Genomic DNA, 16,965 nt, shown 5'->3' with positions numbered 1-16,965 from the left:
TGGCATCCCTTGGGTGACGGCAGGGTGTCCTCCGTAACCACAGCATCCTCCGAAGGGCCCTGGGCCGGCCACGGCGGGCTGGAGTGATCCACTGATTTTGCACTGGGCTCTCCGACACCAGCCTGCAGAATGATGTACACACGTGCTAAGTTCCTCCCCCTCCTGGGTTTTCAACTCTCCGGCTGCCCTGGGGACCCCAGGATTCCCAGCATGCTCTGCATGTCGGGTGCTCCCCAACTCGAATGTCTGCACCGGTTAAACATAGCCTCACCCAGGTGAATGCACACAGACCTAGGAAACCAGACCCCAAGGACCTGCGTGCGAGCCATCCATGTCCAGAGCCGGCCGTGCAGAGATAAGTGCTCTGGAAACACACCGCAGCTCCCCCTGACCGACAGAGAGAGCCCCCAGGGCCGTGGGGGCTGCCGGCCATGCGACACCTCCGACGGTCAGCGGATACAACAGGTGACTGCGGGGTCTCGAGCAATCTCCCGTTAAAGGGGCTGGTAGGCAAGAATCACCTGAGAAAGTTGCTGGGGCCGAATTCGAAAACCTCTCTAGAAAGGCCCCTCCCGTCAGCGGACCGCACAGACGCCGTTACTTAGGGCGATAACGGTTAACGAATAGACGCCGTTATTTAGCGCGATAACGGTTACCGCACGGACGCCGTTACTTAGGGCGATAATGGTTACCGCACACACGCTGTTCTTTAGTGTGATAATGCTTATGTGACATTTAAAAACAGACAAATCAGTGTCAACCACCGCTTTTAGCAAAAAACGCTTCCACGTTATGCCCCAACAGTGATTTCAACTGATGTGAACTGCAAAGTGTCTCCTCGCACGACGCGGGCATCAATCATCCGCAGCCTCTGATGTGCAAGTGATTCTTTCCCTGATGAAGGCAGCTAATTGAAATTATTTATGCACGAATTCTGCAAATCCCAGCGACACTCTGGCTCATGAAACATTCATGATTCAGAGCCAGAGGGGAAAGAAAAACAATCACCACCACACAAGGTGTCTCTATGTTCAGCCTCCTTTGTGAAATACAGCAGGTGGACGCAGGAGGGTGCATTTCTAGAAGGCACGGTGGCCATATGCATCACGCAACGTGTACACACGTGCCCAACTCCTCTCCTCAGGGGGCGGCACCCGCTTACGCTGTGTCCTGGAGACGCATCCCGGAAGCTCTCATAAAGGGGCAGCACGCTGTGCTGGTAGACGGTCCACCAGAGGTTCAGGAAGGTCATCTGCTGCTGGTTCTCTAACCCAGAGCTGTCCTCCAACACCGAGCCCGTCTGCGGATTGTACTTGTAGTTCCACGGCTTCGTGGGCCCCAGAAAGTGCACGACCTTCGCGCTCGAACCGAATCTGGGGAGGAAACGCAAAGCATCTGTGCTGACAGCTCAGAGCCTGGAGCCTGCTTCCGATTCTGTGTCGCCCTGTCTCTCTGTTCCTCCCCAACTCATGCTCTGCCTTTCTCTCTCAAACATAAATAATAAAAAAAAATTTTTAAGATAATGGTTTAAATACTCAACATTTGCTATATTTCGTTTCCTGCATACCAAGAAACATAATCATAACCCGTTGGGCTGTTCCCCCCAAAAGAGAAGAATCCATCAAGCATCTCATAAAGATGGATGGTATGGTACGTAGCCCAAAGTATCATCTCCTTAAAACAAGAGGGACAAAATAAAATCACTTTTACAGAAGGCGACACAGGATTCAGAGGAGAACAGTGGCTTCTCTCCTGTGAGAATGATTTCTCTCCTCGCCACCTTCCTAAACATTTTTCCCATAATCACCTTCCCATGAAATGTTAATGCTACCTTGGCACTATAATCCGTGTTCTGTATTCACATCTCTGGTTTATACATTAAAAAGAGCAAGATGTTTCCAGTCCCCAAGGACCAATTTCTGCTACTTGGTCGCCATCTGCCCCCTGTTAAAACTGTACTCTCTAGGGGCACCTAGATCAGCTCAGGTCATGATCTCACAGTTCACGAGTTCGAGCCCCATGTCGGGGTCTGTGCTGAGGGCTCAGAATCTAGAACTGCTTCAGATTCTGTGTCTTCATCTGTCTCTGCCCCTCCCCACTCATGTTCTGTATCTCTCTCTCTCTGTCTCAAAAATAAATAATTTTAAAAAACTTTAAATGCATGCTCTAGAATTATTCTTTCCCTACATTCTGCTCAGACTTTCGCTTTTCTTTATAACAACATCACCCACAGCAGCAAACCTCAAACATTTGCATCCCAGAACTTCTTGAAATTCTTAAAAAGCACTAAGGACCAAGAGCCTAGTTTTTTTTTTTTAATGTTTTTGCTTATTTTTGATACAGAGAGAGACAGAGCATGAGAGGGGGAGGGGCAGAGAGAGAAGGAGACACAGAACCGGAAGCAGGCTCCAGGCTCTGAGCTAGCTGTCAGCACAGAGCCTGACGCGGGGCTCGAACCCACGAACGTGAGATCTGACCTGAGCCGAAGTCGGAGGCTTAACCGACTGAGCCACCCAGGCGCCCCAAGAGCCTAGTTTTTTACACAACGATTCTCTCTGTACATATTTACTGCAATGGGAATTAAAACGGAAAAATTTGAAAATAGATGGAATCACTTCATTAGAAATCAATCAACCTATGAGATGCTGATGTTCATGTCACATGTTTTTCATGAAAAATAACTGTTTCCAAAAAACAATGGACCACTCAGTTCTGGCTTTTCAGTACATTTTTTATTATGTCACAGAGCATCTATAAAATGCCCCTATACACTCATGAAAAAAAAATGAGTAAAGAAAGTAACATCTTAGAATTATTTTTTAAGTCGTTTTGACTTTGCAGACATTCGAAAGAAATGTTGGGAACCCCTCGGGGGTTCCTTGGACCACACTTTGGGAACTACTACCATTAAAACACCCTGCCTTGACTCCCTATAATTTAAAATTGCAAAAGGCAAATAGAGGGAGGATCTAACATTTTTAACCCAAACGCCAGAAGCCGATAAAGATTCTAGAGACAGGGTCGCTGGAAGGCAGCTGGTCTAGAAGGATCTAGAAAACGGGGAACGTACCGTTTGAAGGCGGGACTGTAGGTGTACGCCGTGTTGCTGCTCAAGTTGTAGATGAACGGTAGGTGCTTGTGGATGTCCGCCGTGGACCAGCTACTGAAGAAACTGTTCAGTAAGCCTTGATCTGCCCCTAAATGATGGAACCGCCGGGGCAGAGAATTCAAGACGCACTTGAAGCGCTTACTATACACACGGGCACACAAGCTCCCGTCAGGCTTCCTCTCTCTGCCGCTACAACATGACCCTTCGTCTCAAAAAGGGGTGATCGCCCACACCGTTGATCTTAACACCCCATTTTCTCTCCAAAATCCTCCACCGATAACCCGGACCATTGACAATAAACCCACCCATCGTCTCCAAAATTCTCCATTCCGCCCACAACGCATGCAACCCCTCCCCCTTCCCCAGACACGATTCCTTATCAGTCGAGTACTTTCCTTGACGTGACAACAGTCCTAGCACATTCCCCATCGATCAAAGCCTGTTCACCAAGTATCAGCTTCTCCCTGGTCACTTTATTCTATATCCCGGGCTGGCCTACCAAGGCTTACGTCCGTTTTTGTAAATAAAGTTTTATTGCAACAAAGCCATGTCATTTAAGTCTTGTCAAGAGCTGCTTTTTCTCTACAACCACAGGCTTAAAGATGTGCGGCGGCGATCATACGCCCCGTGATGCTGGAAAAATCTATTATCAGGTCTTGAGAGAAAGGTTTACCTGTCCATTTCTCGACAGTCAGGATTGGGGAATCCTCCCTCCGACTCACTGTGGGGCTTTGGGTGGTTTTCTACGCTGCCTACTTACTTACGAACTTCACTTATTCCTAACGCCCTGCCTGGCCTTTTTCTTTGACATGCATCTTCAACTCAGTTCGATTTGGCATTCCCATATCTGGGGGTAGTGAGCAGGGGCAGGGCTAGGGGTGCTGGAAACCGCCCTATTCTCTTCCCGCCCCTTCCGGCTTCCCGCACCTACCGTCAAAGCTGCCGTGGTCGGTGGCGTGTTGCAGCAGGAGGCCGTGCGTCTCGAGGGACGGTTGGAAGACGAATACGCCACTGTTGAAGCAGTCCGGCCATCCGGGATCCGGGGCCGCGGAAAACTCCGCCCTGTCGAACAGCTCGTCGATGTTGGCTAGCACCTGGCGAGGCAGAGCGTGGGAAACCCTGTGGCCACTCTTCTCTTACCTCTGGGACGCAGGTGACAGATGCCACGGACCCTTAAGCATGCCAGACCAGGTCTAGCGCCTGGAAACCCGTGCCCGTTTTGATTTTTGACCAACTTCTCTTACGCTTACATCAGACAGAGAAGAACATGAGTAACGTCACTCTCTGGCTCCTTTCAAAGTGATTCAAGTACCACCATCTCTGAAACTAAACGATTTTCTCAAGGTTTTTAAAGTCTTGTCTAGAGCTTGTCCCACTGAACGCCCTCCATCTCGCAAATGGGACCAACGAAAGGCTGCAAACTCATGAACACACAGGTTTGCAAGTCAGCAGGAGTAATGAGTTGCCTTCCAGGGCTCACCCGTGAATTCCAGATCCTTGCAACTCCCACTGCCTTTCTAACTTGGGCTCTGCTTGGAAAAAGGAAACACTGATGCCCGCCGTGCCATTGCTGTTCTTTTCCTTGGCACCTCCCTGTCGTCCTAAAGAGATGCAGTGCACAACCAGGATGGGCTGCCGTGGACGGGTGACATCCCAAGTTCATTTCACATTTCATCTTTCCGACAGCTGGTTTTGAAGGTGCCAGCATGGACTCCCGCACTACAGGTCACCACCCTTAGTGACAAAGGGACGGACCACTGCCTACCAAGCCGGCTGTTACTGTCCAATCATCTCTGTGCATTTCAATATACAGTCAAGGCAAAATATTTCGTTCTATTTCTTCTATTTCGTGTAGATGAACTGATGTGATTATAAATCCCTCCTAGGGAAGGAGAGTGCCTTCAAGTCCCTCAGGGCCCCAAACAGAGACTATGGCTGTGCTAATGTTGTGTTATACTTGGTTCTGATGCCCTGAGTGGCCCTGCTGCCGATGGAGATGCAGATTGCCTGCTGGGAACCCACCAGGAAGTGTTGGGGCCCAGTAGGCAAAAAATACCCTCAAACAATATTTGGCCTCCTGGGCCGCACATATGGCTTCTGTTCATCCTATGATTTTCTCACTGCTTTGCAAAGAGGCATATACTTTTAGGCTTTGAATCAACTTGGGTCAATCAGGGACCTTCCCTTACTTTATTTTCTGGCTCTTTGCTGTTGGGAGGGAACATAATTCTCTGCCAAAAGATTTGCTTACAAAAGGATGAGCATCTTACCCTTGAATAACTGATGAGGGGCCTTAAGGAATGTATATCTCCTCATAGAATTCTTCAGGTTTATCTTATGCTTAAAACCAGACTATTATTAGGGGACTCCTCTCTTGTAATGACTTGATTGTATTTACTACTGTCCTGATAAGAATGACCCTTTTCCAGGGCATGTCTTTACTTCAGGGACCTTGAACTATGTAACCATTAAAGAAACGATGTGATCACCCCTGGTGTATAAGACTCGGATAGCTTAATAAGGTGTGGCCTTACCACCATCCACGTTGTCTGTCTTGTCCGTCTTCTTTCCTAGAGATACTGCGCCGACACCAACCCCCTACGAGGGACCTTTCGACTGTGGTGCGTGGGTTGGTCCCCCGCAGGGAAGAACCAGCAGCCGACTTAGAAACGGTCTGTGAGGGGTTCCTCACTATCCCCCCACCCCGTACTCACCAGAGTATCTGCATCCAGGAAGACACACTTGCTATACTGAGTGAGGGTCCAACAGTGCAGCTTGGTGAGGGTGACGCCGAGCTCGGGCCTCTTGAGAAAGGCCAGGTGGATGTAGTCTGCACTGTCCATCAGGTTCACCTCGATGACCTCATCAAACACCTTCGACAGGATAACCCTGGAAAAGATCCACGCCGAGTCCTAAGAGAGCAACTGAACGTTCAATACAAGACATGCTTTCCCTTCAAGGTGACATCCCTTTGCTACTCACGACATGGAGCGTGGATCCAAAACCCCAAGAAACTCAATTAATCTTCATGTTCAGGCTTCATTTTTTCCATGGACCTTTGGTTACTTTCCACCATGCTTAAGCCTTATGCAAACTTGAAAACCTTGAGAACTATACAGAACGGTCTTGGGTTGATTCTGGTCATCCCTTAAGAAGCCGATTCTCTTTGAAAAACGCATGTGAACTGGAAATGAATGCTGAGCAGGAGGAGCTGGATGACGTCCACTTCAATCTCTATCCGTTTTTATTTTATGGCCATTTTTAAATTTTATGTATTAATTTTTTGCCTTTGTTTTATGTATTGAAAACCTACATTGTTAGTTGCATACAAGTTAGATACTCAAGTTTCGAAAGACTGTACCTTTGGTCAAAATGAAAATTTCCTCTACTCCATTAATTTTTTTTTTTGCTTACATTCTACTTTATCATAGACCAGAATGTCTTGTGATGACAAAAAATTAAGGAAGCGCTAGAAAGGATGGAGGACGGATTTTGGATACAAGAAACCAATCAGGAGAGCTCCCGGAGCACAAAGCTGAAAGCAATTTAAACAGGAAAACAAATAAGAAACCCAACATATAAACCAAATATTCATTAGTCAATACTAGTATTAATATTAATACTAATATTGTATTAATAGTATAATGTTAGTACTAATATGGTAATTGAATGGATAAAGAAATGGGAAAGAAGGACCAGCAATCCCTTACAGGAGAATTCCAAATAATAAATGTATTAGGTATGATGGAAATAGAAAATCACCATTGGGGGTGCCTGGTTGGTTCAGTCAAGCATCCAACTCTTGATCTGGGTTCACAGATGGTGGGATCAAGCCCTGCATCAGGCTCTGTGCTGACAGCATGGAGCCTGCTTCAGAGTGTCTCCCTTCCCTTCTGGCCCCTCCCCTACTTGTATGCACCCCCTTTCTCCACCTCTATCACAATAAACAAAATAACATTTAGTTAAAGAAAAGAAAATCACCACTACGCTAACACCGCAGGAGTAACTGCCGCTGACAAAGTTCGCTGACGGATGCTAAAATCAACGGGTAAAGGTTTTGAGAAGCAGTAGCACATTTTCATAGTCTGAATGTATCTCCATAAGATATTCATCAATTACAAAGACAAAAATCATAATGCCACACACACGACCTTATCCATGTGACCAAAGTTAATATCACCAATAACAGGACACAGAAACACCACACACACTCCATGATCGGATGCCCTAAAAAAGGTATGTTACTCCTGACGGCTTTTTTTTTTTTTCGGCCAAAAATGCATAACCTCAGTCTACTCATGAGAAAATATTGGACGAACCCAAGCCAAAAGGAATTCTGTCATATAACTGACCGTTACTCTTGGAAAATGTCAAGATCATGACACATAAGGAAAAGAGAAAATGTTATAGACGGGAAGTCACAAGGGCAGACATGGCAATTAATGCAATGCAGGGTCCCGGAGGAGAAGAGAATCATATAACAAACACATTTCTTCTCGACGTTTTGTGTAGTTACTGAAGGAGCATCCTGTACACATCCAGGAGATGGCGGGATTCTATGTTGATTTTCCCATGGAGAAAGCCTCTCTCCTTTATAAGTGGTTTTTAATCCATTCACCTTTAGTACGATCACTGATATGTTCTAATTGAGTCCTGCAGTTTTATCATATTTTCTTCTTCTTTGTAATTGTTTCCCGCCTTCCATTGCATGGATTAGGTTTTTGTTTTGTCCATTCGATGCATTTTCTACTAACGCTTGAGAAGCTGTACATAGCCATATGGTCTTCTGGTGGTTACTATCCAGGGACGCCCGGGTGGCTCAGTCGGTTGAGCATCCAACTTTGGCTGAGGTCATGATCTCACGGTTCGTGGGTTCGGGCCCTGCATCGGGCTCTGTGCTGACAGCTCAGAGCCTGGAGCTGCTTTGGAATCTGTGTTTCCCTCTCTCTCTGCCCCTCCCCAGCTCATGCTCTGTCTCTCTCTCAAAAATAAATGAGAATATTTTAAAAACTAAACTTCTATTTTCTACCAAATGTAAAGATAGTCAACATCTGTATGTTCATCCCAGAAGAGGTGGGAGCACCCACTGATGTTCACGTCCGCCCCTCCCCGTTGCGCTCTGCAATCACCTCATTAGGGAGTGTAAATCCCAGACTATTTCCATAGTTAGGCACCAACGCATTTAGAATTACATCTGAGTTTTACTCATTTATTTGTTTAGCACTTCTTGTATTACAAGTTCTTCCTTGGATTCACATTTCACTTTGAGTACATCCTCAAGTAATCATGTTCACAAAAGGTCATTGAGGGGCAAACTATTTAAGCTTTTACGTATCTGGAACATCTTTATTTTGCTTTCAGATGGCATTAATGTGGCTGAGGGTAGAAATCTCATTCCAAAAGTCCTTTGCCCCCACGGGAGTCGGAGGTAATGGATCAAACAGGTGATGGAGATTAAGAGGTCCAAACGTCCAGTTATAAAATGAGTAAGTCACAGAGATGGGGCAGACAGCGTAGGGAATGCAGCCAATGGTATTGCCATCACTTTGTACGGTGGCCATACTTACCGTGATGAGCATTTTGCAAGGCACCGAATGTCAAATCACTGTTGTACACTTGAGACCAGTGTAATGCTGTAGGTCAACTCTGCTTTAGGAGACGCACATGTGGAAGTGCTTTGCTCCAGAGAATTTGAGCCCGGCATCCACTGTCTCCACCAGACGGATGCTGAAATGCATTTAGCGCCTTTCTCGGTTCTTTGTTGCGTTCACTCATTCTGCTCAACACTCTGGTGTCCTTCTCAACCCGCACCCCTTTCTCGAAGCTGGAAGATGAGAGGAGTTCTTTCCTACAATCCGTTCTTTCTCTCTTTTTGAAATTTCCATTAGGCAGATGTTGGCGCCCCCAAGGCTGCCTGTTAGAACCCAGCCCAGCTTTTATGCTCATGCCTCACGTTTCTTTCATACTTCATTTCAACGCCAACTTTCCCTTGCTTTTAACCCAGTTATTTTTGGAATTTATGGGATCCTCAGGGTTGTGTAAAGATCCGGTAGCCAGAGGCGTGGAGGGCAATAAAAAAAAAAAAAATCACTCAGTGTTGCTACAAATAGACAGTGTGATGTCCTTGAATTCTTTGATTCAGCTCCGGCTGTTTTCTCAAAATAAGTCCCTGAAGACATTTTGTTTGAGGCTCTGAGCACGTGCTCCTGGGTTTGTTCCAGTGCAGGAAGATGACCTTGCTGTGCACTTGGTCCCTACCGCCTGCGAAAGCAGAGTGGTGGTCCCCATCCCCACCTCCGCTGTCACTTTCGGTCACCTGTCCCTGTCTGTCTGCAGCTGGACCACACGGCCCTGTTTCTCAGTCCTCCCAAAGGCTCCAAACCGTGTCTTGGGTCCCCTAAAAGCTAATTGGTTCTGCAGCACTGAAGCTCCCCAGGGTTACTGGATGTTTCTAAAGAGTACACAGGTCTTCTGTACTGGACCAGAAGACGGCCAGAAAGTGAGTGTGGACAGCGTCCACACACCCTGGGAGATGGGATTGGAGGAGGGAATCCCGTGGGGATCACAAGGTCCCTTCGGGCTTTAAGAGGACTGTTCTAAGAAAATTCGAATGTCCCCAATCACCAGGGTGACCGATGGGACCGGAGGCTGCGAGGAAACACTCCATGCCTCCCAAATTGGTTCCAACCAAGACACACAGGGCCATGTATCTGCCGTCTGGGTCAGCTTTCCCAGCTCTGTGTTGCCAGAGTCTCTGGTCTGAGTCTGAAGGTCAGGGGTCTGGACACAGGGGAACATCGCTGCAGCTAAATGAACTTGAAACGCTTTTCAGGGAATGGGTTATAACCAACGTGCCTCTTGCATAATGACGTCATTCGGTGTCAAAGAGGACACCAAAGAGACACAGAATCCTAACAGGCTCCAGGCTCAAAGTGTCGGCACAGAGCCTGATACAGGGCTTGAACCGCAAGATCATGACCTGAGCCGAAGTCGGGTGTTTAACCGACTGAATCCCCAGGTGACCCAAACCTTTGCTTAAATTCAGAATGGTTTCCCTGGCTTGCGGGTGAATGCAATATGCATCATGTCAGGGTCCGGAGACATGTGTCTTTGTCACAACGGCAGGGGGGACATATCTAGAATGGAGACCAGAGATGCTGGTCAAGTCCCTACAGGGCACAGGACACCCCCCTAATGAGAGACATCCAGCCCCAAATGTCAGGGGCTGAGACACCCTGATCTACCGACTTCTAAGATCTGTCTACTCTGTAAAGCTTTTACCTTTCTTCATCTGGATTTCATCTTTATCTTTAACTTTATATTGAAAGGACGGTATCATTGCCTTTTTCTGATACGCTGGTGTGACTGATGAGTTACACCAAGGCCATGAACTACTTCCTCAGACGGTCATTCATTTCTTTACAATCCCTATGTCACATGGTCTTACTGTTGTGTTTCTATATGGAAAACACACTCAATCCTGTAAATCAAGTTGGGGTCTCAAGGTTAGGACACTTGGTTAAAATAAATGAATGCATTCATTTTTTCCCCTAGGTTCTGAGATAGTTCCTATCGCATGGAAACTAATTCCTTGCGGCCAACCTAACAGGACGTCCTTTATGAACTGCCCAGACTCAGGACCTTCTAACTGGTGACTCTCTTCTCCACCCACAGCTACCAGTTACCAGTGTTTTCTATGCCTTCTAGTATTTTTTTAAGGTTTCATTTTTTTAAGTTTACTTATTTATTCTGAGAAAGACAGAGTGCCAACCGGGGAGGTGCAGAGAGAGAAAGGCATGGAGAGAGACAGAGAGAGATCCCAAGCAGGCTCTGCACAGTCAGCACAGAGCCCGATGCAGCCCTTGACCCATGAAACTATGACATCATGACCTGAGCCAAAATCAAGAGTCGGACATTTAATGGATTGAGCCAGCCAGGAGCCCCTAAAATCCCATTTTTAGGTAATCTCTGTGGCCAACTCGAGGCTTGAAATCACAACCCCAAGACTAAGAGTCTTATGCTCCATCGACTGAGCCAGGACCCACCCCATGCCCTCCACTATCAGGGTGGGGTGACCGGACTTTCCCTACAAGGATCAGTGTTTCATCCTCAATGCTAGCAAAGCATTGGCGTCATTATTTGCTGTTAAAATTGAAATTGCATCCCCACGACTATATCTGCATTTTAATTTTGGACATTTACATTTTTTGTATTGTTTATTTACTTTTATAAAAAATGTTTATTTATTTATTTTTGAGAGAAAAAGAGAGTGCGAGCAAGGGAGGGGAAGGCAGAGGGAGAGAGAAAGAATCCGAAGCGGACTTCACGCTGTCAGCACCGAGCCTTACACGGGGCTCAAACTCACGAACCGTGAGATCATGACTTGGGCAGAAATCAAGAGGCAGACGCTTAACAGACTGAGCCTCCTACCCACCCATTAATTTACTTTTAAATAATCCAATACTTGGATTTGTTTCCAGTTCCCAGTTACTAGTTTTTAGGAAATCTCTTCCATCTGCTTGCCTTACGTGTTTGTTTTAATTTAACTTTTTTTTTTTTCAAACTGCATCATTTCTTCACTGGTTTTAATTTTTCACTCTGGTACGACTCCAACTTTCTCCTTCGGTTTGAATGGGTAGTAGTCATATTGCAAATATATGTTTTAAGTGTTACAGAATCCATGCTTTGATTCGTCCACTCATCAAGTCTTCAGGAAGAGGATTTCTGAGGGTCAAGCTGTTTCTTAAATGTGTTTTGGTCTTAATGCGTATATTTGTTACATTATAGTCAAAGGACACGACATCCAATCCTGCGCCAAGTAACACATTAAATGCCTCCTCGTGCCCTGAGTATAAAATCAATCTTTCTAAGTGGTCCGTGGCGGATGAGGAAAAGGACATTTGTTTATAGACACCTTATGCTTTATTCATGAGATCAACTTACTTATGTGTCTGCTTTATTTGTGAGTTAAAAAGCAGCAAAACTTGGGGCACCTGCGGGGCTCAGTCGGTTAAGCCTCCCACTTTGACTCAATTCATGATCTCATGGTTTGTGGGTTCGAGCCCTGCATCGGGCTCTGTGCTGACAGCTCAGAGCCTGGAGCTGCTTCAGATTCTCTGTCTCCCTCTCTCTCTGCCCCTCCCCCTCTCATGCGGTGTCTCTCTTTGTATCAAAAATACATAAAACATTAAAAGTTTTTTTTAAAGCCAGCAAAACTCTATAAAAAGACCTTCCCTGTACAGTTCTTTGTGTTTGCCTGTGTATCAAACAGGTTTTATTCTTCCAAGCTTTGTATGGTGATCGTCGGTGCACTGTTGCACCGTACTATGTGAAACGTGAATTCTCTACTTTATTAGATAGTTGAATTTATTAGATAGTTGAATCTGCTGCCTGGATTCTGACACTGAGAAAACAGTCTGATCGCTCCTGCTTTTCCTTCTTTGGAGTGTGATCCCTTCCCCCCGTCCGTCCTTTACTAAATAAATGTATCAGATGGAAGTGGGTAGCGGGTGGGTGCACCTGCTGGAAATGCACGGACTCCTGTAGGGACACGTTTAATGACTATATTGCCCACCTGACCGTAACAGAACACCGTACCTTGCCCATCCTGGAGCTCAAATAAAAACTCACTAAACAGGGGCACTTGGATGGCTCAGCTGGTTAAGTGTCTGAACAACTCTTGACTTAAACTCAGGTCATGATCTCGCAGTTCGTGGGTTTGAGCCCCGCATTGGGCTCTGTGCTGACAGCTCAGATTCTGCGTCTCCCTCTCTCTCTGCCCCTCCCCCACCTGCCCACCGGGGGCCACTCTGGGGCACCAGCAGCACCCGCCCCACGGGGTACCAGGAGGTCCACCGGGTGAGGCTACACAGGAGGCTCCTGGACGGCCATCGGTGGGTTCCTGCCTCCAAGTCCCTGACGCTTACGCACCAGCCCTCCCTCGCCCGGCCCACCTTCCGGGCCTCCCTCCATGCATCGTGCGTGCGTGCGTGCGTCATGTCTCCGTGCGTCGTGCGTACGTGCGTAGTCTCTACGTACATCAAGTCTACCTGTGTCATGTCTGTGCGTCATGTGTATCTGCGTCATACCTACATGCAACACGCGTACCTGCGTCATGTCTACATTCATGTCCACCTGCATCATGTGTACCTGTGTCATATCTACATACAACATGTGTACCTATGTCATGTGTACGTGCGTCATGTCTACATGTTGTGTCTATGTGCATCATGTCTACCTGCTATGTACGCGTGTGTCGTGTTCATCCATCATGTGTGCATGCGTCGTGAACCTGCGCCATGTCTAGGTGCGTCATGTGTGTGTGCCTCATGTGTACCTGCGTCATGTCTACTTACGTGATCTGTACTTGTGTTTACCTGAGTCACATCTGCGTGCATTACAGGCGCCTGTGACATGTCTATGTGTCATGTCTAGCTGCATCATGTCTGCGTGCATCATGTGTGCCTGTGTCACATGTCCCTGCGTCATGTGTACGTTCGTCCTGTGCACCTGCGTTACGTGAATGTGCGTCATGTGTGCCTGCGTCATGTCTATGTGCATCAGGTTTGCAGGAAAATCGTCACACGCCCCTCGAGAAAGCCCGTGCTGGACCCCCGCGCGTCCCTGAGCCCCACGCCCCCGCGTCCGCGCGCAGCAGCAGAAAGCGGCCGTGTCCCCTCCCATCTTACCGGAGCCGGCCGGACACCTGGGAGGTGACGAGCACCACCAGCTTCCTGGTGGCCCGCTGGGTCCTGAGCGACTGTCCGAGCACCAGCGCGCCCTGGCAGTACGTGTCATTGGTGGCCAGCGTCACGAATGCCTGGTCCGACACTGGGGACAAAAACAGCAGAGTCACATTCCCGATGCGCCCACGGGGTGGCGGGGTTCAAGGTCATCCTTGTCTGTGTCTCATCACAAACGTTCCCTGGGACACTTTACTTACCTCCTTTCTTTGTTTTCCTTTTTTCTTTGTTTTTAATAACCTATAAGAACCATGTGGACTTGGAACGCGGAGCCCCAACATCCACACTCACACAAGGGCGCCTGGGTGGCTGAGTCAGTTAAGTCCGGCTTCAGCTCAGGTCATGATCTGATGGTCATGGGTTCGAGCCCTGCGTCGGGCTCTGTGCTGACAGCTCGGAGCCTGGAACCTGCTTCCGATTCTGTGTCTCCCTCTCTCTCTGCCCCTCCCCCACTCACACTCTGTCTGAAAAATAAGTAAATATTTTTTAAAAGTTTCCAAACAGACACACACACAAAGTGTCAGAGCCCGGCAGAATGTGATTACAATGTCCTGATGCCCCAAATATCTGAGCCAGACCCACAAGCGTATCAAAATCCCAATGACCGTGTGACTCAAAACAAGAAAACGGTGCCCTGGTCCCCAGTGCGGCCACAGGAGGGGAGGAGACGCCAGCAGCAGATCCTCCCAGGGCCTTCTCACTCCAATCTGGTCTGTCCTGGGGCTCCCAGACGACTGCGTTCCCGGCCCCCCAGAGCGCGTTGCCGGAGAGACCCAGCGTGTAAAGAAATCCCGGGCGGGCTCCGAGCCGAGCCGTCTGCAGGAATTAAAATTCGCAGCACGCAGCCCGGTCCAGAACACACAGACCTCGGTTTTCAAAGACCAAGGAGCCAAGTTCCCCCCTCCCCTCGCCTCCCAAGGGCCTGAAGGACTCACATTCATGCTCAGTATAATGAGACCAAAACAACCTTCTGAGGGAGACCTGTTTCTCGGGCGCCTCCCTGACCTTACATCCAAGGGGCTGAAGCCCACAACGCGCCTGTTACAGCAAGCTCCCATCTGGACGTGGGTGCTGCTGCTGCTGCGTCCTTGCAGGAAGAGGAGTATGGGGGTTCCGGGGTCCCCTCGGTGGCTCTCTGGCTTACCCCCAACTCAAGAACTCAACTCGCTAGCTGCTAAATACCCATGTGTGTACCTGTGTACCTATCCATCCATCCATCATCTCTGTCATCTGTCTAGCCATCCATCCATCCATCATGTCTGTCATCTGTGCATCCTTCATTTATCTACCCATCTATTATAATCTATCTATTCATCCATCCATCCATCCATTAGTCTATGCTTCCTGTCTATCCATCCATCGTATCTATGTATGTATGTATCTAACTATCCATCATATCTGTGTATTCATCCATCCATCCATTAGTCTATGCTTCCTGTCTATCCATCCATCATATCTATGTATGTATGTATCTAACTATCCATCCATCATATCTGTCTATTCATCTATCCATCCATCCATTGATCTATGCTTCCTGTCTATCCATCCATCATATCTATGTATGTATCTAACTATCCATCCATCATATCTGTCTATTCATCTATCCATCCATCCATCCATTGATCTATGCTTCCTGTCTATCCATCCATCATGTCTATGTATGTATCTAACTTTCTATCTATCCATCCATCATATCTATCCATCCATCCATCCATCATATCTATGTATGTATCTATCAATCATGTCTACCCATCATCACATCAATCTATCTATCCATCTACCCATCCATCCATCATATCTATCTATCATCGATACACACACCCTCCCATCCATCCATTCATCTATCTTTCTATCATCTATCAATCCATCCATCTATTCATCCATGTATCCATCCATATCCATCCCTATAACTATCTATCAATCCATCCATCCATGCCTATATCTATCTATCTCCATATCTATCCACCCATCCACCCATCCATCCATCCACCCCTGTATCCATTCTATCAGTCTATCTAATCTACCATCTAGCTAGCTATATCTACCAACACATGAATCACCTACCACCTATGTATATACCTGTCATCTGTCGCTTACTTACACATGCCATCCATCAACCATCTTTTCCTATCACCTGTCTATCTATCCATCCGTCCATTCGTCCATCATCTATTTTTCTCTTTTTCTATCCATCTAGTGTTTTTAAAAACCAACTGACTTTAAATGACATTCAGTCAGCAAGGACACGGACTGCACTCACAGAATAACACTATGGAGAATAACAATCTCATGGAAAAAAAACCAGGAGGGTAGTTTTGTCACAAGGTGTTTGAAGAGCAAAGAGCCAGTGCATGATGTCTGAGACCTGGGAACAAAAGACTGGGGACCTGCAGAGACCTCACGGTGACGAGAGAGACTCCCGGACCGGAACAGAGGGCCCTGTGACAGCATGGCTGACCCGACAAGAGGAGAGTGGTCATTCAACCCAAGGAAAGGTACTGGGTGGACAGAACAGAAATGGCAAAGTGACCAAAAACTGGTAACGGCACACACCGGCTTTGCAGCATTTTGTAGGGACATACGTGTAACCGCGGAGATCAATGGCTGTTATGCGCTGAATTACATCCCTTCCCCAAATTCATACAAAGCCCCCACCCCCGGACCTCAGAATATGGATGTATCTGAGGATTGGATCTTTAAGCAGAGGAGTGGGGTCAGATGACATCAGCAGGGCGGGTCCTGATCCCAAGGGACTGACATGCTTGGAAGAACAGGAGGTCAGGACAGAGACTTGTACAGAGGGACAACGACGTGAGGACCACACGGACAAGACGGGTCTACACCCCAGGAGACAGGCCTCAGGAAGAACCAGCCCCAGCCCTGCATGGACCTCAGACTCCCAGCCTCGGCCCTGCCTGGACGTCAGACTTCCAGCCTCGGCCCTGCCTGGACCTCAGACCCCCAGACTCGGCCCTGCCTGGACCTCAGACTCCCCGCCTCGGCCCTGCCTGGATCTCAGACTCCCAGCCTCACCCCTGCCTGGATCTCAGACTTCCAGCCTCACTCCTCCTGGATCTCAGACTCCCAGCCTCGGCCCTGCCTGGATCTCAGACT

General features: G+C 47.7%; 1 protein-coding gene across 1 annotated transcript in view; it reads right to left on the bottom strand.

Moving 5' to 3' along the window:
* The window catches only part of GYG2 (glycogenin 2), a 35,124-nt gene that overhangs the window by 15,165 nt on the left and 2,994 nt on the right, over nt 1-16,965 (bottom strand). The window contains exons 2-7 of the mRNA XM_029930983.1: nt 13,798-13,939; nt 5,824-5,998; nt 4,041-4,203; nt 3,071-3,197; nt 1,163-1,373; nt 5-122 (exon numbers count right to left, since the gene is read on the bottom strand). Of these exons, the coding sequence (XP_029786843.1) occupies nt 5-122; nt 1,163-1,373; nt 3,071-3,197; nt 4,041-4,203; nt 5,824-5,998; nt 13,798-13,939 (936 nt within the window). The remainder of the gene's footprint in view (nt 1-4; nt 123-1,162; nt 1,374-3,070; nt 3,198-4,040; nt 4,204-5,823; nt 5,999-13,797; nt 13,940-16,965) is intronic.

The sequence above is a fragment of the Suricata suricatta genome, chromosome X (assembly GCF_006229205.1).
Source record: "Suricata suricatta isolate VVHF042 chromosome X, meerkat_22Aug2017_6uvM2_HiC, whole genome shotgun sequence".
NCBI classification, from domain to species: Eukaryota; Metazoa; Chordata; class Mammalia; order Carnivora; family Herpestidae; genus Suricata; species Suricata suricatta.
The sequence above is the reverse complement of the archived record's forward strand: the minus strand, read 5'-3'. Positions and strand labels throughout refer to the sequence as shown.